Below are 23,987 nucleotides of genomic sequence, written 5' to 3' on the forward strand. Positions count from 1 at the left end.
TTGACTGTGTGATTTGAATGTATTCGTACTATTGCATATATTGTATTGACTTATGATTCACCATTTCAAATTTCAAGCATTGACTTGAATTATGAATGAAATCATTTGGGACAAATTATAAATTTGATGATGTCATTTGATTACCTTGATTGCCAAATATGTTAAAATTCTAAAAATATACTATATGATGTGTTTATAATGTGTATGTAATTGATGTTTGGATTTTTCAGAGCATTTCACTATCCTTTAGTTGAGTCCCTTTGCCGTAAACACATATTTAGAACCATTAGTTTATAACTATAAAAATGACAAACATGCCTTATATGTTATGGCATATTAAAATTTGAGGAGGGCTGTGCTGCAACAGGAAGAGCTGATTCTGACTCTTTAGTCACATATTTTCTTGCAGTTATGAACTGTATTTCATTGTGATATATTAGCATAATAAAAGTGATTTTGTGTAAAATTACAGAAAATGTTATTACTTTTTTTAAGAAACATTTAGCTTGTTAAAATTGCAATCTTAAAGTTGTTCAAAATAGATTCTACCTATACAGCATTTTCTTATAATAGCACATACCACGTTTCAATAAACAGTGTATTCTTGATATTCTTTTAAATACATGAACAATATTGTAAAGTTTATTGGGGAAAACTTGTTTTTTTGTTTGTTATATTTATCATTATGGACGTAGATCATTTTGTTGTTTAATGTTAGATTCCGCGCAAGATTATTTTATTTAATTTTTAATTCTATTTGCTTAGCATACATAGTATAAATGTCTAAAACGTACACAGACTTACTTCTCATATGTTAGTAGTAAGTAATAAGTAGTACATTATTTTGGACAGTGAGTGCCGCTATTGGTCAATGTGTGACGTTATAGAGACGTGAAATAGTCCCTCTCCCCTCTTTTTGTTATATGAAAGAGAGGCGAGCAGACCTCTTGGCCTAGTCATAAGAAGAGAAAAGACGCAAAACATATTTTTGACGGATTTGTCTGAGAGAGTTGTGCATTTGGATTTTTATTACACATGGATCTATTACTATGAAGAACACCGCGTGGGTCTAGTTTTTATTTACATTTAAAGTAATAGTGGACATGTTTTTAAAATCGAGAACGAACATGTCGGAGAGAACAATGGCGCGGCAAGTACTGTTGTTTGTGTGTCTCCTCTTTCTCAGTTCAGTGCGCGGACAGGTCAGTTACTCCATTCCTGAGGAGATGCCGAAAGGATCTTTAGTCGGTAATATAGCACAGGATTTAGGTTTAGATTTAAAGAGACTGACATCGGGTAAAGCTCGTATTTATACTAGAGATAGCGTGCAGCATGTCGAGCTGAATAAAGAGAAGGGAGTCCTTGTCATCAAAGAGAGGATAGACCGAGAAGCGCTGTGCGGACAGACAACACCTTGCGCTCTACATTTTCAGATTGTCCTGGAAAACCCGATGGAACTGTATCGAGTTACGGTACAGATCACGGATATTAACGACAATGCTCCCGTTTTTAACCTTGAACAAATTACATTTGAAATTAACGAATTGGCCCAGCCCGGAACTAAATTTGTTTTAGAGACTGCAGTAGACAATGACGTTGACATAAATGGTCTGCAGAGCTACTCACTGAAACCTACAGATAATTTTATTGTGAGAACTCGCACTGTGCCAGATGTGAGTAAAACAGTAGAAATTATTTTGAAGAACCCCTTAGATCGGGAGACTCAATCGCATGTGTCGTTGTTATTAACAGCGTCTGATGGGGGCGAACCACGAATGTCTGGTACAATGCAAATACTGATCACAGTTTTAGATGCCAACGACAACGCACCTGTGTGTACTCAGTCAGTATATAAAGCCAGTATTGCAGAAGATGCTCCAAAGGGAACAATCTTAACCAAAGTTAGTGCATCTGACGCAGATGAAGGTACTAATGCAATCATTACTTATTCATTATCCAGTTCTGCTAAAGGAACGACGGATCTCTTCGAGATAGATCCTCAAAGTGGTTTAGTTAAGTTAATAGGAAATGTGGATTATGAAAAGAACAAAAATTATCAAGTTGCAGTACAGGCCAGAGACCAAGGAGGGCACGTTGATAACTGTAAACTGATTGTTGAGGTGATTGACACAAATGACAATGAACCTGTAATCAATATAATGTCTAAATCAAGTGACATTTCAGAAGATGCTACGCCTGAAACAGTCATTGCGATGATAAGCGTGGAAGACAAAGACAATAATAACAACGGTGTGGTGAAATGCATTCTTAATGAAAATATCCCTTTCACCATTGAGTCATCAGCCGATGGGATTCATAGTATAGTATCAAATAGTGATCTAGACCGAGAGAGAGAGTCTGGGTATAACATTAGTGTGATGTGCGCTGACGAAGGATCCCCGTCTCTCTCCAGCAGCGTCAGTCTGTCCTTACAAATATCAGACGTCAATGATAACGCTCCTGTTTTTGAGATGAGCTCATATGAAACATCTATTCCAGAAAATAACACACCAGGCCTCTCTATATTCACAGTCAAAGCCAGAGACGCCGACTGGAACCAGAATGCGCGTGTCTCCTACATACTGCAGGACTCGTCGGTTAACGGGGTGCCTGTCTCATCTTGTGTATCTGTCAATGCTGATAGTGGTGTAATCCACGCATTGCGTTCTTTTGATTACGAGCAGATAAAGGAATTTCAGTTCCGAGTAATAGCGCAAGATGGAGGCTCCCCTCCTCTCAGTAGTAATGCGAGTGTAAAGATAATGATTCAGGACCAAAACGACAACGCTCCTCAGGTTCTGTACCCAGTGCAGACTGGTGGCTCTTTGGTGGCTGAAATAGTTCCTCGTTCAGCAGAGGTGGGCTATCTCGTGACCAAGGTGGTGGCTGTTGATGTAGACTCTGGACAGAACGCATGGCTCTCCTATAAACTGCAGAAAGCTACAGACAGGCCACTGTTTGAAGTGGGCTTACAGAATGGAGAAATAAGAACTGTGCGCCAGGTGACCGATAAAGATGCTGTGAAACAGAAACTCACTGTTGTAGTGGAGGACAACGGGCAGCCCTCTCGATCAGCTACAGTCAATATTAACGTGGCGGTGGCGGACAGTTTCCCTGAAGTGCTCTCGGAGTTCACTGACTTTACACACGACAAGGATTACAACGACAACCTTACTTTTTATCTAGTCCTGGCCTTGGCTGTGGTTTCGTTTCTCTTCATCGTGTCCATCATAGCCATACTTTCAGTCAAATGCTACAGATGGAGACGGGAACGGATATTTTACAAATCAGGTGCCAATCTGCCGGTTATTCCATATTATCCACCCCTTTACGCAGATGTAGGGGGCACAGGGACTCTACAGCATGTGTATAACTATGAGGTATGTAGAACGACCGACTCCAGAAAGAGTGATCTGAAATATGCCCGACCTTCCAGCGAGAGCATCATTAGTTTGGACACCAGTGGAATACACACTCTCACGCCTGCACATAGGGAGAAACTGGCTAGTGCTAATTCTGATGTTCAGGTGAGCATTAATCATCTTTCATTCTTTATATTCTTACACAATTTCTTTCTTTCTTTAACGTTTGTAATGACACTTGTAAGTGTCTAATTCAGTATTGTGTTGTTGTTTTTGTTATTATTATTATTAATAGGAGTAGCAGTTACCTTTGACAGTCAGTCCCTAATGGTGTGTGAACGAAAACTTTATCTTATGCTAGCCATGGTATAAATGAATATGAGTTCCCTTACACGCTACCGTTACGTCACGTTTTTCGTGTATGTATGAACACAAATTAAAACGTTGACTTTTTAAAGTTTCTTTGCAAAATCTAACATGGATGGCTTTACTGTTATTTTATTTTTATCACTGGCATTCTTTCAGTGCTTTTCAGTGGCATTTCATTGTCTGTTTCGTTGGCTTATTCTATTTTGTGCTCAATCTTCTGCTTATTATTCTCACATTTAATGTGAAATGCATGCTTTAGGGACTCCCTCATGGATGAAATTTAATCTGCTGTCACTTAATGCTTTCCTCTGTGGTCTGAAGATTTGCCTCTTTAGGCAAAACCTATGTTAATTTATTTCGGCACTCATGCATTTAATTCCTGAAATAGTGTGTAATTTTTCTCATTAATCATCTGTTCTTAACTAATGTGTTTATTGTTCGCCTACATAAAACAACATCAAGCTGCACTGGCGCGTATCCTTCTGAACGGCTCATTGATTAATTACTTTGTTTATTTAGTTATTTGTGCCATACTGCTGAATAAACATTCTTTTGGGCAACATATTCTTTCAATAACTAAGGATACGTTGTATCCGTTGACATCACTGTTTACATGCCTTACAAAGTTCTGGAAAAAAAGATTTTTGCTAATTTATCAAATGTCAATGTAAATGGACCATGCCGCTTTTAAAGCCTTGGATTCAATACAATATATGTGCAGTTCATCGTGTTGCACTCAGTGTGCCGCTATTGGATAGCATGATGCAAATCAGACAGCAGGTTTGGGCAGAGCCTCTTTTACTATTTCCTACGTCCGAGTGAGCAGAGAGAACACAGTCCGAGAAGAAGCGGAGAGGAAATTCGTGGAAAATTACATTTTAAATTACTCTTTAGGAAATATCGATACATTGTTTGATGTATTGCTGCATTGGACGTCACTCAGAAGAAATCTGCATTGGATTTTAATTTGTCAGTGTGAAACACATTTATTTGGACGAGGAAAATGTCAGAGACCACAATGGCGTGGCAAGTACTGCTGTTTATTTGTCTCCTCTCTCTCAGTTCAGTGCGCGGACAGGTCAGTTACTCCATTCCTGAGGAGATGCCGAAAGGATCTTTAGTCGGTAACATAGCACAGGATTTAGGTTTAGATTCAAAGAGACTGAAATCAGGTAAAGCTCGTATTTATACTGGAGACAGCGCTGAATACATCGAGCTGAATAAAGAGAAGGGAGTCCTCCTCATCAAAGAGAGAATAGACCGAGAAGCGCTGTGCAGACAGACAACGCCTTGCGCTCTACATTTTCAGATTGTTCTGGAAAACCCGATGGAGTTTTACAGCGTTGCTGTTGAAGTAACCGATGTAAACGATAATGCACCTGCGTTTAAGAAAACTGAAATGAAATTTGAAATTAGCGAGCTGGTACAAACCGGTGCTAAATTTACACTAGATAGAGCATATGATCATGACGTTGGTGTGAATGGACTACACGGCTATTCTTTAAGACAAAGTGACAACTTTATCCTAAATCCACAGAGCCAGTCAACGTTTAATAAGAAGGTAGAAATGGTTTTACAGAAACCGTTAGACCGTGAAAAACAGAAGCATTTCACACTGTTGCTAACTGCTGTGGATGGAGGTGTTCCTCAGATGTCTGGCACAATGCAAATAGAGATTACAGTCGTAGACGCCAATGATAACGCACCTGTATGTTCTCAGCTTGTGTTTAAGACCAGTGTTGCTGAAAACTCGCCAAAAGGCACAATTGTAGCTACCGTTAGTGCGACCGATGCAGATGAGGGCGCGAATGGAAAAATTGCTTACGTCATAACAAACAACGGCGACGAAGGTGCAGATATTTTTGAAATTAATGAAGCAGACGGGGTATTAAAATTGATAGGCGACATTGACTTCGAGATCACTCGTTCACATGAGATTGACGTTCGAGTTACAGATCAAGGAGGCAATTCTGATACCTGTAAAGTCATTGTTGACGTAATTGACACAAATGACAACAAGCCATCAATTAAAATTATGTCAAAATCGAAAGACGTGTCTGAGAACTCACCAGCTGGCACTGTTATTGCAATGATAAATGCTGCAGATCCAGACTCGGGGGAAAATGGCAAAGTTCACTGCTCCCTGGATGATCATTTACCCTTTACTCTAAGACCTACATCTGCTAATTTTTTTAGTTTGGTTACCGATAGTAATCTAGACCGAGAGAGAGAGGCTGGGTATAACATCAGTGTAATGTGCGCTGATGAAGGGTCTCCGTCTCTCTCTAACAGTGTCACTCTCTCCTTAAGGATATCAGATGTGAATGATAACGCTCCTTTTTTTGAGAGAACCTCATATGAGGCCTCCATTCCAGAAAATAACACACCAGGCCTCTCTATATTCACAGTCAAAGCCAGAGACGCCGACTGGAACCAGAATGCGCGTGTCTCCTACATACTACAGGACTCAATGGTTAACGGAGCTCCAGTCTCATCTTACGTTTCTGTAAGTGCTGATAGTGGCGTTATCCACGCAGTGCGCTCTTTTGACTACGAGCAAGTGAAGGATTTCCAGGTTCGCGTAATAGCGCAAGATGGAGGCTCCCCTCCTCTCAGCAACAATGTGAGTGTGAAGATAATAATTCAGGACCAAAACGACAACGCTCCTCAGGTTTTGTACCCAGTGCAGGCTAGTGGCTCTGTGGTGGCTGAAATGGTTCCTCGTTCTGCAGAGGTGGGCTATCTCGTGACCAAAGTGGTGGCTGTTGATGTGGACTCTGGGCAGAATGCCTGGCTCTCCTTTAAACTGCAGAAAGCCACAGACAGGGCACTGTTTGAAGTGGGCTTACAGAATGGAGAAATAAGAACAGTGCGCCAGGTGACCGATAAAGATGCTGTGAAGCAGAAGCTCACTGTTGTAGTGGAGGACAACGGGCAGCCCTCTCGATCAGCTACAGTCAATATTAACGTGGCGGTGGCGGACAGTTTCCCTGAAGTGCTCTCGGAGTTCTCTGACTTTACGAACGACAAGGATTACAACGACAACCTGACTTTTTATCTAGTCCTGGCCTTGGCTGTGGTTTCGTTTCTCTTCATCGTGTCTATCATAGCCATACTGTCAGTCAAATGCTACAGATGGAGACGTGAGAGGATGTTTTACAAATCTGGTGCCAATCTCCCAGTTATTCCATATTATCCACCCCTTTACGCAGACGTAGGGGGCACGGGGACTCTACAGCATGTGTATAATTATGAGGTCTGCAGAACGACTGACTCCAGAAAGAGTGATCTGAAATATTCCAGACCTTCCAGTGAGAGCATCATTAGTTTGGACACCAGCGGAACACACACACTCTCGCAAGTACAGAGGGAGAAATCGATTATAAGGGATGGTTCTTATGAACAGGTGGGTTCTAGCGGTTATGAAATGCGAGTTCATCCACAGATATACCACGACATGCCGTTTACATGTATGTACTCTTAAAAGTATTAGTATAAATGTATAATAATCTCTCTCTCTCTTTCTCTCTCTCTCTCTCTCTCTCTCTCTCTCTCTCTCTCTCTATCTATCTATCTATCTATCTATCTACCTATCTCGCTCTCAATTAAAAGCTATATATAGATATTTTATATTTAAAAGACGCCCTCAACGTTTTAATGTCCTCATTTTATTGTTTATTATTAGTATTATTATTATAACTATTACTATTGTAAGTGTTTTGCTTTTTTGACTTATATAGTATAGTTCACAGTCTTATTTCGTTGTTGTATAAAAATCTGTGTATTATAGGTATTGTCATTGTTTTGAAACTAAAACATTGCACAGCTTTTTCGTTGTAATGTGTCGCTTTTGCTCTAAGTGACGCTGTTGGGCAAAGCATGCAGCATCGAACGGGATGTTCTAGATACTCCTCCAGATTCTGACGTCACGACGGAAAATACTCAGTCTTTTTTCTCAAATGCGCAAAAACGTTCAGTCACTGTTGGCCAAGGTGTTGGCCTGATATTTTATGTTTTTATATTTAAGTTCTAAAATTCATCGTGATTGTCTCAAATTAGGATTGTGCACTGTTGTCGTTGCATTATGGCCGGTCTTTGTTCTCTCTTTATTTATAGATGTAGCTACTCCGTCTTTATTTCGACATGTTTGAAGCCGCTTCTCGTTCTTCATTTCTTTGTCCTGGTCTTTTCACATGGGCAGGTCCGTTATTCTATTCCTGAGGAGATGAATAAGGGATCTGTTGTGGGAAACATCATGCTGGATCTCGGATTGGATGTTAATAGACTGAAGTCTGGTCGAGCACGGATTTTTACCGAGGACAGTCGTGAGTACATAGGTCTAAATGTGGACAAAGGAACTCTGGTAGTGAGAGAGAGGATAGATAGAGAGGAGCTGTGCGCCCAGGTCACTCTATGCTCCTTACATTTTCAGATCATTTTAGAAAACCCAATGGAGCTGCATAGAATTGATGTAGAAATACTAGATAGCAATGATCACGCGCCTGTATTTACGAAAAAGGAGATGAAATTTAATATTAGTGAATTAGCTCTGCCTGGAGCTCGTTATTCGCTTGACAGCGCTAAAGACCCTGACGTAGGTCAAAATTCTCTCCAAACGTATAAGCTTCATCCAACTGATTTCTTTATACTTAAAATCCCTGCACTTTCTGACGACACAAAATATGTTGAGATGGTTTTGCAAAAGCCTCTAGACAGGGAGAAGCAAGAGGAGCACAAGCTAATTTTGACTGCTTTTGATGGTGGTATTCCCCAAAAATCAGGCACCATAAAAATAAACATTATTGTTCTTGATGCAAATGACAACGCTCCAGTTTTCACTGAGTCGGTTTATAGAGTTTCTGTCCAGGAGAATATTGCAAAAGGCTTAGTTGTTGTAACAGTAAGCGCTACGGATGCTGATCAGGGAACCAATGGGGATGTCAAATATTCTTTTTCTCAAAGCAGTGAGAGCGTATCAGAGCTTTTCGATATTGACAGCAATACCGGGCTCATTACAGTAAGTGGGCTCTTAGATTTTGAGAAAATAAAAAAGTATGAGTTATACGTCGAAGCAACAGACAAGGGAGGATTAACTGACACCAGTAAGGTAAATATTGAAATAACGGATGTAAATGACAACGCCCCGACCATAAACGTAATTTCATTCTTGAACCCAGTTGCAGAGGATGCGCCTCCCGAAACAACAATTGCAATGCTAAGCGCCAAAGATTTAGATTCGGGGAGAAACGGGCAAGTTAGATGTACAGTAGATTCAAATGTGCCATTTAAAATTAAATCCTCCTCTTCTAATTTCTACACTTTAGTCACCGATCAGTTTTTAGATCGAGAGAAACGCTCTGAATATAATATAACTATAAGAGCTACTGATGAGGGTTCTCCTTCATTTTCTACTAATAAAACACTGAATCTGAAAATATCTGATGTGAATGACAACGCCCCTGTGTTCCAGCGTCAGTCGTACACCGCTTATGTGCTGGAGAATAACACACCTGGAGTGTCTATATTTGCAGTGACAGCAGCCGATAAAGACTCTGGTAACAATGCTCGTATTTCCTATTTTCTTGAAGATGTTCTCGTGAATGGAGTCTCTGCCTCAACTTATATTTCAGTGAATGCAGAGAGTGGAGAGATCATTGCAGGTCGCTCTTTTGATTACGAGCAAACTAAAGAGTTTCATATTCGCGTAAAAGCGCAGGACGGAGGAAATCCTCCTCTCAGCAGCAATGTAAGTGTGAAGATAGTGATTCAGGACCAGAACGACAACGCACCTCAGGTTCTGTACCCAGTTCAGACTGGTGGCTCTTTGGTGGCTGAAATGGTGCCTCGTTCAGCAGAGGTGGGCTATCTCGTAACTAAAGTGGTGGCTGTTGATGTGGACTCTGGACAGAACGCATGGCTCTCCTATAAACTGCAGAAAGCCACAGACAGGCCATTGTTTGAAGTGGGCTTACAGAATGGAGAAATAAGAACTGTGCGCCAGGTGACCGATAAAGATGCTGTGAAGCAGAAGCTCACTGTTGTAGTGGAGGACAACGGACGGCCCTCTCGTTCAGCTACAGTCAATATTAACGTCGTGGTGGCGGACAGTTTTCCTGAAGTGCTCTCAGAGTTCTCTGACTTTACACACGAAAAGGATTACAACGATAACCTGACTTTTTATCTAGTCTTGGCCTTGGCTGTGGTTTCGTTTCTCTTTATTGTGTCCATCATAGCCATACTCTCAGTCAAATGCTACAGATGGAGACGTGAGAGGATGTTTTACAAATCCGGTGCCAATCTGCCAGTCATTCCATATTACCCACCTCTTTACGCAGACGTAGGGGGCAACGGAACTTTACAGCATGTGTATAATTATGAGTATTGCAGAACGACCGACTCCAGAAAGAGTGACCTGAAATTTGCCAGACCGTCCACTGAGAACATTAGTTTGGACACTAGTGGAACAGACTCGCTCACTCATGTGCAGAGGAAGAAACTGGTCCATATTGATTCTGACACTCAGGTGAGGTTTTAAACATATCAATATCGACATCTAGAACTGTAGTTAATAAGAAAAAAAAGGGAATATTAATGAACATTTAATGAATAAAAAAATGAGTATTGACAAAGTAAAAATATACATTATTACTACTACTACTACTACTACTACTAAAAATCGTTCATTTGAGTCCTCTGTCCATGGTGCTGAAGTGCTGCTATATTTCGTTATTTACTCTAATGTTCTATCCATGTTGTGGATGCCATCACATACCGATTCATAAGCATTTTGATTTTGCTTTGGCATATGCATCTGTCTTACAGCTGTATTTCTCCACTTCATAAAAAGAGTATACTTTTTTTTGTTTGTTGGGTTTTTTGTTTGGGTAGTTCAGTGCATTGGACTCAGAGTGCCGTTGCTGGCCAGCCTGTTACAAAGATTATCTGAGGAACCTTCCACTCTGTTTCCTCATGTCAGAAGAGGAAATAGACCGGAGCAGAGAGAATTAAAGATAAAGATGAATTCAATCTGTCTGAAAATATAGTTCTTGATATTTTAACTGAAAGACAGCAATGCATTTTTTTGTTGCACTGTGAATATCGCTATGGGAGAATCAAGTTTATTTACATATCACTAGATTATACACCATTTTCTTCTGATTTTCTCTCTGATTGAAAAATGGTGCGACAAGTACTGCTGTTTGTGTGTCTCCTCTCTCTCAGTTCAGTGCGTGGACAGGTCAGTTACTCCATTCCTGAGGAGATGCCGAAAGGATCTTTAGTCGGTAACATAGCACAGAATTTAGGCTTAGATTTAAAGAGACTGAAATCAGGTAAAGCTTGTATTTATACTGAAGACAGCACTGAATACATTGAACTGAGTAAAGAAAGCGGAGTCTTTGTCATCAAAGAGAGAATGGGCAGAGAAATTCAGTGTGTACAGACGACGCACTTTACATTTTCAGATCATTTTAGAGTATCTGATGGAGTTTTATAGTGTCACGGTCAAGATTATAGACATAAACGACAATGCTCCTTCGTTCAGAAGGAATTAAATGCAATTTAGAATATGTGAGTCAGCTACAGCTGGAGTGAAATGTTTGTTAGAAAGAGCTGTGGACCCAGATGTTGGTGTTAATGGTCTTTGAGTCATACAGAACTTCTCACTCAAAATTCATAATCAAGCAGATGGAAATAAAATTGTAGAAATGCTTCTCCATGTACCTCTTGATCGCGAGAAGGAGGGGCAAATGTCTTTTGTTCTGACTGTCTGACGGGGAGATCCGCGGTTGTCTGGAATTTACATTATCGAATTCACTTACAGGCAACTGATGATGGCAGCTTTACAGATTCATGCAAAATTGCTGTTGATGTTATTGATATAAACAATAACATGACATTCATAAATATGATGAGTAAAATTAATATTATATCTGAGGGCCCACAGAGGAGAGGTTGTAACAATGATACAAGTTCAAGATCCAGACTCCGGTGAAAATGGTGAATAATTTCTTTAGTTTGGTTACAGATCTAGACCGAAAGAGAGCCTGGGTATAATATTAGTGTGATATGCACTAATGAGGGGTCTTCGCCTCACTCCAGCAATGTCACTCTCTCCATACAGATATCAGATGTGAATGATAACGCTCCTGTTTTTGAGAGGATCTCATATAAGGCCACCATTCAAGAAAATAACACACCAGGCCTCTCCATATTCACAGAGAAAGTGAGAGACACCAAATGGAACCAGAATGCACGTGTCTCCTACATACTGAACAGAACGTCCACCTCCTCTTACATATCTGTCAATGCTGATAGTGGCGTTATCTACGCAGTGCTCTCTTGAGCAGATCAAGGATTTTCAGTTTCACAAAATAGTGTGAAGCTAATGATTCAGGACCAGAATGACAACATTCCTCAGGTTCCGTACCCAGTTCAAAGTTGTGGCTCTGTGATAGCTGAAATGGTTCCTGGTTCAGCAGAGGTGGGCTATCTCATGATCAAAGTTGTGGCTGTTGATGCAGACTCCGGACAGAATGCTTGGCTCTCATATAAACTACATAAAACCACAGACAGGGCACTATTTTAAGTGGGCTTACAGAATGGAGAAATAAGAAGTGTGCCAGGTGATTAATAAAGATGTTGTGAAGCAGAAGCTCACTGTTGTAATGGAGGCCAATAGGCAGCCCTCTCGTTCAGCTACAGTCAATATTAATGTGACTGTGGCAGTTTCTCTGAATTGCTCTTAGAGTTCACTGACTTTACACACGACAAGAATTACAATGCCAATCTGACTTTTTATCTAGTCTTGGCCTTGGATGTAGTTTCGTTTCTCTTCATCGTGTCCATCATAGCCATACTGTCAGTCAAATGCTACAGATGGAGACGTGAGAAAATGTTTTACAAACCTGGTGCCAATATGCCAGTCATTTCCTATTATCCTCCTCTTTACGCAGATGTGGGGGGAACGGGAACTTTACAACACTTTTATAATTATGAAGTCTGAAGAACGACTGACTCCAGAAAGAGTGATCTGAAATACATGATACCTACTCAGAGTATCATTAGTCTCAATTCAAGTGGAACACAGACTCTCACACATGCGCAGAGGATAAAACTGATGAATGACGATTTTAAATTTTGGGTGAGATTATTATTGTTGTCTTTGTTGTTATCTAGTTTCTTATTGAGCTTGAGGCTCTGTCGCTACTCTTTAAGTATTCCAGACTGTTTATGTCTCTACTCTTGTTGCTGAATGTGCTGAAATGGGAACTCTTTTTTGTGAGTGCAGTTTTCTGTATAGATCAGTGTTTTTTTTATTGTTAATGTTTTTTAATCCATTGCGTGTCAGACAGAACAAAATTAACATTGCATTAATATAGTTATCATGCTCTATAAAGGGAATTTCACACAGTAAATGTGCTCAGTGATCATGTATGTCATCCATTTTTACAAACCAACTGTATTAATAAACGCACACATTCGTGCACAGTTTATGTTGATGTTTAGTAAATAACACAATTCTTCATTTTATGTCTTTAAAATCAAAATGAAGTAAACAGAAAATTTAGAATTATATTACACAAATATGTATAATACTATATAATGTGTTAGAGTGCTCCTAACTGGTGATGTGTAGACGAACTTCACATTGTTTGAGTGTTAAATGTTGCAAGACAATTGTACTGATGTATTGTTTTAATCAAGAGTGAGCAACCATGTCCAATTATGTACAGTTTAATAAAGCACAATCATGTAATGATAACACATGACAACTAGATTTGCATGAAATACTAATTTTTATCATCTTATATATCACAATGAAGATATGTCATATTCTGTTTGCTTGTATGCCTCTCAGCATTTTTGTACATTTGGTCATTTTTTATTCTGAATTTTTATTTTTTCTGTCTTTTTAATTAATGATCCTCTTTCGAACATAGCATAGAGTGTGCGTGGTTCGTCATATTTATATATTTTGCTTTTTTTCTCAGTGCTTACGTGCATTTTTAAAAAATCTTTCCCACGTTGTTCACTTTCTGTCCTTTTTCACCGCAGAGATCTCCTTTTAGACGTGATACCTTTGATTATTGTGTGGATCGTCATTTTTTTTAAATGTTTTTCTCTTAGTGTTCTCATTCTTTTTGGACAAATCCTTAAGCTTTATTGCAATGATCCTCTCTCAGGCAAGGTAATTTACATATTTGTGTAATTCTTCCTGCTGGACCCACAGTGCCGCTGTTGGGCAGCGTGTTAAAGTGTGAATGCCGGATTCTGAGGAGAGCCTCCCCTTCACATTGGAGAAAAGAGAGTGAGAGACAGAGAGAGAGAGAGCTTCATAGGCGCACTTCAAAAACACAGAGCCTAAGAAAGGTCTTGTGGATAAAGAGATCTACGTTACATTTTAATATTTTTCAGAAACATTGACTGATATGTATTCGAACTGGATTTCTAGTCCGCAAAAAAATATTCGTTTTGGCATTTAATACATGGACGTTGCTGTTTGTATGGCACTGCAAAATTCCGGTGAGAACAATGACGCGGCAAGTACTACTGTTTGTGTGTCTCCTTTCTTTAAGTTCAGTGCGTGGACAGGTTAGTTACTCCATTCCTGAGGAAAAGCCGATTGGATCATTAGTCGGCAACATAGCGCAGGATTTAGGTTTAGATTTAAAGAGACTGAAATCAGGTAAAGCTCGTGTGTTTAGCGGCGACACTGCCGAATACATCGAGTTGAACAAGGAGCTAGGGGTACTGCTAATCAAAGAAAGGATAGACCGAGAAGCGCTGTGCAGACAAATCTCCCCTTGCGCTCTACATTTACAAATCATTCTAGAAAACCCGATTGAGCTCTATCGGATTACTGCTGAGGTTACGGACATTAATGACAATGCTCCTAGATTTAAACGGACGGAGAAGCGCTTTGAGATAAGCGAATCTGCCATTGTGGGATCTAAATTCATGTTAGAGAAAGCAATTGACGAGGATATAGGAATAAATGGTCTTCAAAGATACATTTTAACGCCTACTGACAGTTTTAATCTAAAACTTGGTAACCAGGCGGATGGTAGCAAAACAGTAGAAATGATTTTGCAAAAACCATTAGATCGAGAAAAACAGGAGAACATGTCATTATTATTAACGGCGATGGATGGTGGAGAACCGGTCATGTCAGGTACACTTCAAATACACATAACGGTGCTTGATGTGAACGACAATGCTCCAGTTTTTACTAAGCCATTATATAAAGCTGTAATCACTGAAAATTCACCAAAAGGCACGTCAATTATTTCAGTTAGTGCGTTTGATCAAGATAATGGATCAAATGGCCACGTTAGTTATTCAATTTCGAATAACATAGACAGGATTTCTGAGATGTTCCATGTCGACGAGAAGGGTGTGGTAACTTTAGTTGGATACATTGACTATGAAATCGCCAAGCATTATCAAATAGATATTGAAGCTACTGATAATGGTGGACTTTCTGATTCTAGTAAAATAATGTTAGACGTTATTGATATAAATGATAATAAACCAATGATCACACTTATGTCAAAATCCACAAATATACTGGAGGACTCACGGCCAGACACAGTGATAGCTATTATCAATGTTAACGATCCAGATTCTGACAGCAATGGCCAAGTCCACTGTCGAATAATTGAGAGGATACCTTTTACAATTCAGTCGACGTCCAGCGACTTTTACAGTATTGTCACTGAAAGCGATCTAGACCGAGAGAGAACGTCTGCTTATAATATCAGCGTGATGTGCGCTGATGAGGGGTCTCCGTCTCTCTCCAGCAGCGTTACTCTCTCCATACAGATATCAGATGTGAATGATAACGCTCCTGTTTTTGAGAGGACGTCATATGAGGCCTCCATTCAGGAAAATAACACCCCAGGCCTCTCCATATTCACAGTCAAATCTAGAGACGCCGACTGGAACCAGAATGCGCGTGTCTCCTACATACTTCAGGACTCGTTGGTGAATGGGGCGCCCGTCTCCTCTTATATATCTGTCAATGCTGATAGTGGCGTTATCCAAGCAGTGCGCTCTTTTGACTACGAGCAAATTAGGGATTTTCAGTTCTGCGTCACAGCGCAAGATGGAGGCTCTCCTCCTCTCAGCAGCAATGCCAGTGTGAAAATAATGATTCAGGATCAGAACGACAACGCGCCTCAGGTTCTGTACCCAGTGCAGACTGGTGGGTCTGTGGTGGCTGAAATGGTGCCTCGTTCAGCAGAGGTGGGCTATCTAATGACCAAAGTCGTGGCTGTTGATGTGGACTCAGGACAGAATGCCTGGCTCTCTTTTAAACTGCAGAGAGCCCCAGACAGGCCACTGTTTGAAGTTGGCTTACAGAATGGAGAAATAAGAACTGTGCGCCAGGTGACCGATAAAGATGCTGTAAAGCAGAAGCTCACTGTTGTAGTGGAGGACAACGGGCAGCCCTCTCGATCAGCTACAGTCAATATTAACGTCGTTGTGGCGGACAGTTTCTCTGACGTGCTCTCGGAGTTCACTGACTTTACGCAGGACAAGGATTACAATGACTACCTAACATTTTATCTGGTCTTGGCCTTGGCTGTGGTTTCGTTTCTCTTCATCGTGTCCATAATAGCCATACTGTCAGTCAAATGCTACAGATGGAGACGTGAGAGGATGTTTTACAAATCTGGTGCCAATCTGCCAGTGATTCCATATTATCCACCCCTTTACGCAGACGTAGGGGGAACGGGAACTTTACAACACGTGTATAATTATGAGGTCTGCAGAACGACTGACTCCAGAAAGAGTGATTTGAAACATATGAGACCAACTCAGAGCATTATTAGTCTCGATACAAGTGGAACACAGACTCTTACACATGCGCAACGGGAGAAACTCATAACCGACGAATTCGAAGATCAGGTAAGATATTATTATTGTATAATATCTATCTATCCATCTATCTATCTATCTATCTATCTATCTATCTATCATAATAATAATAATAATAATAATAATAATAATAATGACTATTATTATTCTTTTTTTATTATTATTTTATTTTCGCTATATATTTCACGTTTATTTTTTTATTGTTGCTACGATTCAGATCACTCTCTTTCGCAAAGCAGCTTTCTATATGGTTTCCTTCATATCCATACTGTATTATAATGAAGTGTACTTTATTTCTAAGGGCTACTTAATTTGTAATATTTATGTACATTATTTATTTAAAACATAATCATATGACCAATATTTTTCCATTTGAAGGACAACCGTAAATGCTTTCCTTCTTTAATTTATTTAATTAAACAATTACGGTATAGTGGGCATTAATGTAAACTTTGCTTAATTTGTTTTTTATTTTAGTTGTAGTATAATTTATAGGCTATGTTTTACGCTGTTTTGGTCAGTGTCTAAAGGCTATTTCCTGATCTTTCCTATATTGTGAAATTACTAAAACTATGCATTCTGTCTTTAATTCGAGATAAAATCGTTCTCGATCTTTGTTGGATATTGTGTCCTACCTTGATTATATTTACATATGCCAGTAATTGTATAATCTTCGGAAGTGGATTATACGCCTTGTGAAATGAGATCTTTTTTATATAGTGGCTGAAATAAGAAGCTCTTCTTCCCTTGATTTCACGTCGCAGAAACAGATTAAACGTCCATGGGCTCTAATATGGGCGAAATTCTCTTTAGACAATGCAAATTACCCTCAACGATATACTCTAGAACCACTCTTTATACTCGAAGTAATTGTTAGCATTAGTAACGCTAATACAGTAAACAACGTAAAGACGCTGTGAAGCAGACACTTTCTTCTAACGTAGTAACGTAACGTTTCCTACTACATGTTACACCCCTGTCCTTGGTGCTGACATTAAGACTTCCAAGCTTTCAGAGAGCAGTTTTTCACATGGGTCACTTTAAATACTAGAAATCACCTGTTTGACTTTTATTCATTTGTTTGCCTAAATGTTCTTATCCAGTACAATGAACATTTTGCTTTTTTCTCATTTAGGATTAACTTATTATTATTAGTAGTAGTAGTAGTAGTAGTATTAGTATTATTATTATTTTTGCTGTAGGTTAGATGGCAGTGAAAATGTCACTTTATTACATTTTTTTTTTATTTCTTTTTAATCATATTGTAGTTGCAATTACATTAATAGGCTCTGTGTGACGCTGTTGATTAGTGTGTGATTCAAACGCATATTACTTGAGCCTCCCAATGCAGTGACGTCACTAAGACTGCCCATACTATTACTCATTCCAGATAAACTCTGCAAACCGGGAATACGTACAGACGTCGTTCTTGCTCAGTTTAGTTATTTTGTGGTACTATGACTACATTAAAACATGTGAATGTTTCTATCAACATATAAATCGGATTTTAGACTTTACAATAAAATATCTCTTTGTTCTATGTTGGAAATGACATCGCTGAATCAGGTGAAGCTTCTCGTCCTCTTGTCCTTTGTCCTGGACGTTGTGCACGGACAGGTCCGTTATTCCATTCCTGAGGAGATGAATAAGGGCTCTATTGTGGGACACATCCTGCAGGATCTCGGTTTGGATGTTAAAAGACTGAAATCTGGTCGAGCCCGGATCTTTACGGAGGACAGTCGTGAGTACATCGGTCTAAATGTGGATAAAGGGACTTTGGTTGTGCAAGAGAGGATAGATAGAGAGGAGCTGTGCGCCCAGGTCACTCCATGCTCCTTACATTTTCAGATCATTATAGAAAACCCGATGGAGCTGCATAGAATTGATGTGGAAATATTGGATATAAATGACCATGCCCCTGTTTTTGCAAGAAAGCAAATCGATTTTGAAATAAGTGAGTCAGCCGTCCATGGAGCTCGTTTTTCTTTAGATAATGCGCGTGACCCTGATGTAGGTTTAAATACATTGCAGAGATACACCCTCAACCCAACCGATCATTTTACATTGAAAGAATTATCTCGAAGCGATGGAACAAAGTACGTTGAGATGGTTTTGCAAACACCGTTAGACAGAGAACAACAAGAAGAGCATAAATTACTATTGACAGCATTTGATGGAGGCACTCCTCAAAAATCTGGAACTGTTAAAATTACCGTCGTTGTTATTGATGCAAACGACAATCCTCCCATGTTCAGTCAGCCTGTTTACCGCATATTCTTGCCAGAAAATGCCCCGAGAAGTAGCATAGCTGTCACAGTTAAAGCTACAGACATGGACAAAGGAGCATACGGAGATGTTACATATTCATTTTCACAGAGCACTGGAGTCGAGGCCATAGACTTATTCAGTATTGATTCTGTAAATGGAGCAATAAAAGTGAATGGTCTCTTAGATTTTGAGAAATCTAAACTTTATGAACTTAATGTTGAGGCCAAGGACAAAGGCGGACTAACTGATACCAGCAAGATACTGTTAGAAATCACTGATGTAAATGATAACGCTCCTGTTATCAGCATTATCTCATTTTCTAATCCCATCCCAGAGGATTCTGCCCCAGAGACTGTTATAGCGATGCTGAATATTAAAGACATGGACTCCGGGAAAAACGGACAGATTAGATGTTCAGTTAATTCAGAATTACCATTTCGCATTAAATCCACCTCCTCTAATTTCTACACTTTAGTCACCAATCAGTTTTTAGATCGAGAGAAACGTTCTGAATATAATATAACTATAAAAGCTACTGATGAGGGTTCCCCTTCATTCTCTACTAATAAAACACTGAATCTGAAAATATCTGATGTGAATGACAACGCCCCTGTGTTCCAGCGTCAGTCGTACACCGCTTATGTGCTGGAGAATAACACACCTGGAGTGTCTATATTTGCAGTGACAGCAGCCGATAAAGACTCTGGTAACAATGCTCGTATTTCCTATTTTCTTGAAGATGTTCTCGTGAACGGAGTTTCTGCCTCGACTTATATTTCAGTGAATGCAGTTTCCGGAGAGATCATTGCTGTTCGCTCTTTTGATTACGAGCAAAGCAAAGAGTTTCATATTCGCGTAAAAGCGCAGGACGGAGGAAATCCTCCTCTCAGCAACAATGTGAGTGTGAAGATAGTGATTCAGGACCAAAACGACAACGCGCCTCAGGTTCTGTACCCAGTGCAGACTGGTGGCTCATTGGTGGCTGAAATTGTGCCTCGTTCAGCAGAGGTGGGCTATCTCGTGACCAAAGTGGTGGCAGTTGATGTGGACTCTGGACAGAATTCCTGGCTCTCCTATAAACTACAGAGAACCACAGACAGGGCACTGTTTGAAGTGGGCTTACAGAATGGAGAAATAAGAACAGTGCGCCAGGTGATCGATAAAGATGCTGTGAAGCAGAAGCTCACTGTTGTAGTGGAGGACAACGGGCAGCCCTCTCGTTCAGCTACAGTCAATATTAACGTGGCGGTGGCGGGCAGTTTCCCTGAAGTGCTCTCGGAGTTCACTGACTTTACGAACGACAAGGATTACAACGAAAACCTGACTTTTTATCTAGTCTTGGCCTTGGCTGTAGTTTCGTTTCTCTTCATCGTGTCCATCATAGCCATACTGTCAGTAAAATGCTACAGATGGAGACGTGAGAGGATGTTTTACAAATCTGGTGCCAATCTGCCGGTTATTCCATATTATCCACCCCTTTACGCAGATTTAGGGGGCACAGGAACTTTGCAGCATGTGAATAATTATGAAGTCTGCAGAATGGCTGACTCAAGAAACAGTGATCTGAAATATACCGGACCTGTTAGTGAGAGCATCATTAGTTTGGACAACAGTGGAACACACGCTCTTACGTATTTGAAGCGGGAGAAACAGGTCTGTGAAGATCAGGTGAGATATAGTTTGAATGTGTACACACACACACACACACACACACACACACACACACATATATATATATATATATATATATATATATATATATATATAATTGAATATCATTAAATAATATAATATTTACACCACACACTAAAGTGGACATATGAGAGGGGTCACATTTTACACAGTATATTGTTTTTGAACTTTTTATGTAAAATCTACAGTCATTCACAATACAAACATTTTTGGATTACGAATGATACAACGAATGTGTTTTGTTGTCGTTATTGTTAGATGTTAGTTTGTTAAGATAATGTATGCATCTGTGTTAATCGCTTTCATAAGGATTCCCGCTGCAGAATTTTTTTTTTTTCAGTTGCAATAGTTTTCAAGCACTCTGGGTGACGCTGTTGGTTAGTGTGCGCATATTTCTTCATCTATTTCTAGACACTCCTTCACATTTTGACATCACGCATAAAGGAAGAAACCACTTTTCAAATAACATCTTCTTGGCGTGGGCGTCGTAGGGCACTGCTTATCAGCACATTTTGATAATATTTAATCTGTATTTGTCTTCAAGTTCGTGATCATCTGTATTTTGTAGGTAGATTAAAGCTCTGACTTCATGGATGTTCTTTGTTCTCTCCCTGCTCGGAATAGCGTCTCGATGACTGCCGTTTTTCAGCGGCTGATATGTTTTTCCGTGGCTTTTTTCAATATCCTTGAAGTAACACGCGGGCAAGTCCGTTATTCTGTTCCTGAGGAAATGACAAAAGGCTCTGTTGTGGGAAATATCGTTCAGGATCTCGGTTTGGATGTTAAAAGACTGAAATCTGGTCGAGCACGGATCTTTACCGAGGACAGTCGTGAGTACATCGGTTTACATGTGGACAAAGGGACTCTGGTAGTGAGAGAAAGGATAGATAGAGAGGAGCTGTGCGCCCAGGTCTCTCCATGCTCCTTACATTTTCAGATTATTCTGGAAAACCCGATGGAGCTGCATAGAATTGATGTGGAAATATTAGACATTAATGATAATTCTCCTGTTTTTACAAGAAATGAAATCAATTTCCAAATTAGCGAGTTGGCGGTTCCTGGTGCGAAATTTTCTTTAGACGTTGCGCATGACCCTGATGTAGGACTGAACGCGCTTCAAAGATACACTCTTGAACCAACCGACCATTTTACGCTAAAGGAAATATCACGAAGCGATGGCACAAAATACGTGGAAATGGTTTTACAAACACCATTAGACAGAGAGCGACAAGAAGAGCATAAACTAAAATTAGCCGCATTTGATGGAGGCACTCCTCAAAAATCTGGTACGGTCAAAATTAATATCTTAGTTATTGATGTCAATGACAATACGCCAGTGTTCAGTAAACCTGAATATCGAGTTACTATTGAAGAAAATGCACCAACAGGTGCTGCATTAGTGACAGTAAGTGCCACTGACAAGGACAAAGGCTCTTACGGGGAGGTTATGTATTCGTTTTCGCAGAGCACTGGTAAAGCTTTAGAGCTTTTTACATTAGATGCAGACACCGGAGCAATTCGAGTCAATGGTCTCTTAGATTTTGAAAAATCTAAACAATATGAGCTAAATGTTGAGGCAATGGACAAAGGGGGACTAGCTGAAACAACTAAAGTGCTAGTAGAAATCACTGATGTGAATGATAACGCTCCAGTTATTAGTGTTCTTTCATTTTCCAATCCCATTCGAGAGGATTCTGCCCCGGAGACTGTAATAGCGATGCTCAATGTTAAAGACATAGACTCCGGTAAAAACGGACAGATTAGATGTTCAGTTAATTCAGATTTACCATTTCGCATTAAATTATCCTCCTCTAATTTCTACACTTTAGTCACCGATCAGTTTTTAGATCGAGAGAAACGTTCTGAATATAATATAACTATAAGAGCTACTGATGAGGGTTCCCCTTCATTCTCTACTAATAAAACACTGAATCTGAAAATATCTGATGTGAATGACAACGCCCCTGTGTTCCAGCGTCAGTCGTACACCGCTTATGTGCTGGAAAATAACACACCTGGAGTGTCTATATTTGCAGTGACAGCAGCCGATAAAGACTCTGGTAACAATGCTCGTATTTCCTACTTTCTTGAGGATGTTCTCGTGAACGGAGTTTCTGCCTCAACTTATATTTCAGTGAATGCAGAGAGTGGAGAGATTATTGCTGTTCGCTCTTTTGATTACGAGCAAATCAAAGAGTTTCATATTCGCGTAAAAGCGCAGGACGGAGGAAATCCCCCTCTCAGCAGCAACGTGAGTGTGAAGATAATTATTCAGGACCAAAACGACAACGCGCCTCAGGTTCTGTACCCAGTTCAGACTGGTGGCTCTTTGGTGGCTGAAATTGTTCCTCGTTCAGCAGAGGTGGGCTATCTCGTGACCAAAGTGGTGGCTGTTGATGTGGACTCTGGACAGAATTCATGGCTCTCCTATAAACTGCAGAAAGCCACAGACAGGGCGCTGTTTGAAGTTGGCTTACAGAATGGAGAAATAAGAACTGTGCGCCAGGTGACCGATAAAGATGCTGTGAAGCAGAAGCTCACTGTTGTAGTGGAGGACAACGGGCAGCCCTCTCGATCAGCTACAGTCAATATTAACGTGGCGGTGGCGGACAGTTTCCCTGAAGTGCTCTCGGAGTTCACTGACTTTACGAACGACAAGGATTACAACGACAACCTGACTTTTTATCTAGTCTTGGCCTTGGCTGTAGTTTCGTTTCTCTTCATCGTGTCCATCATAGCCATACTTTCAGTAAAATGCTACAGATGGAGACGTGAGAGGATGTTTTATAAATCTGGTGCCAATCTGCCGGTTATTCCATATTATCCACCCCTTTACGCAGACGTAGGGGGCACAGGAACTCTACAGCATGTATATAATTATGAGGTCTGCAGAACGACTGACTCCCGAACGAGTGATCTAAAAAACATGAGACCAACTCAGAGCATAATTAGTCTTGATACAAGTGGAACACAGACTCTTACACATGCGCAACGGGAGAAACTTATACCCGACGATTTTGAAGATCAGGTGAGATTTGGTTCTTATTATTGTTATTATTTTTATTGTTCATAATATTATTATTACTAGTATTGTTTTATATTAGTAGTAGTAGACGTTGTTGATGTTGTTGCTGTAGTTTTAAACGGGTTTTCACGTTGACATTAGCACTTTTGATCTAGAAAGAGTCCTTACTGAATGTGTTATACCGCTGTCCTTGGTGCTGAAATTAATATTCGGATTTCAGAAAGTGCAGCTTTTTACTTGAATCCCTTTAAATACTGTATTTCCCAGACATCAGCTGTTTGGTTTGTATTATGATATTCACCTAAATATTACAAAAAACATTTCTCCAAAGTTTATCATATCATTTAAAATAAACTGAAATTCTTTCTATTTTGTATTGCATTTAGCTG

General features: G+C 39.9%; 1 protein-coding gene and 1 pseudogene across 7 annotated transcripts in view; both read left to right on the forward strand.

The window, feature by feature from the left end:
• Positions 1 to 939: 939 nt before the first annotated feature.
• Positions 940 to 23,987, forward strand: part of LOC140545618 (protocadherin gamma-A11-like) — a 76,743-nt gene continuing 53,695 nt past the window's right edge. Inside the window, exons 1-3 of one of the 7 annotated variants that reach the window (XM_072668503.1) lie at positions 7,732 to 10,254; positions 18,180 to 18,354; positions 20,368 to 20,549. In XM_072668503.1, the coding sequence (XP_072524604.1) occupies positions 7,816 to 10,254; positions 18,180 to 18,354; positions 20,368 to 20,549 (2,796 nt within the window). In that variant the 5' untranslated portion in view covers positions 7,732 to 7,815. Of the gene's footprint in view, positions 3,528 to 4,778; positions 7,138 to 7,724; positions 10,255 to 14,263; positions 16,644 to 18,179; positions 20,550 to 21,072; positions 23,602 to 23,987 lie in introns of those variants that run through there. The other 6 variants (XM_072668494.1, XM_072668556.1, XM_072668580.1 and 3 more) reach the window with 6 other exon arrangements.
• Positions 10,290 to 13,782, forward strand: LOC140545686 (protocadherin-10-like; annotated as a pseudogene).

Source organism: Salminus brasiliensis, chromosome 2 (genome assembly GCF_030463535.1).
Source record: "Salminus brasiliensis chromosome 2, fSalBra1.hap2, whole genome shotgun sequence".
NCBI classification, from domain to species: domain Eukaryota; kingdom Metazoa; phylum Chordata; class Actinopteri; order Characiformes; family Bryconidae; genus Salminus; species Salminus brasiliensis.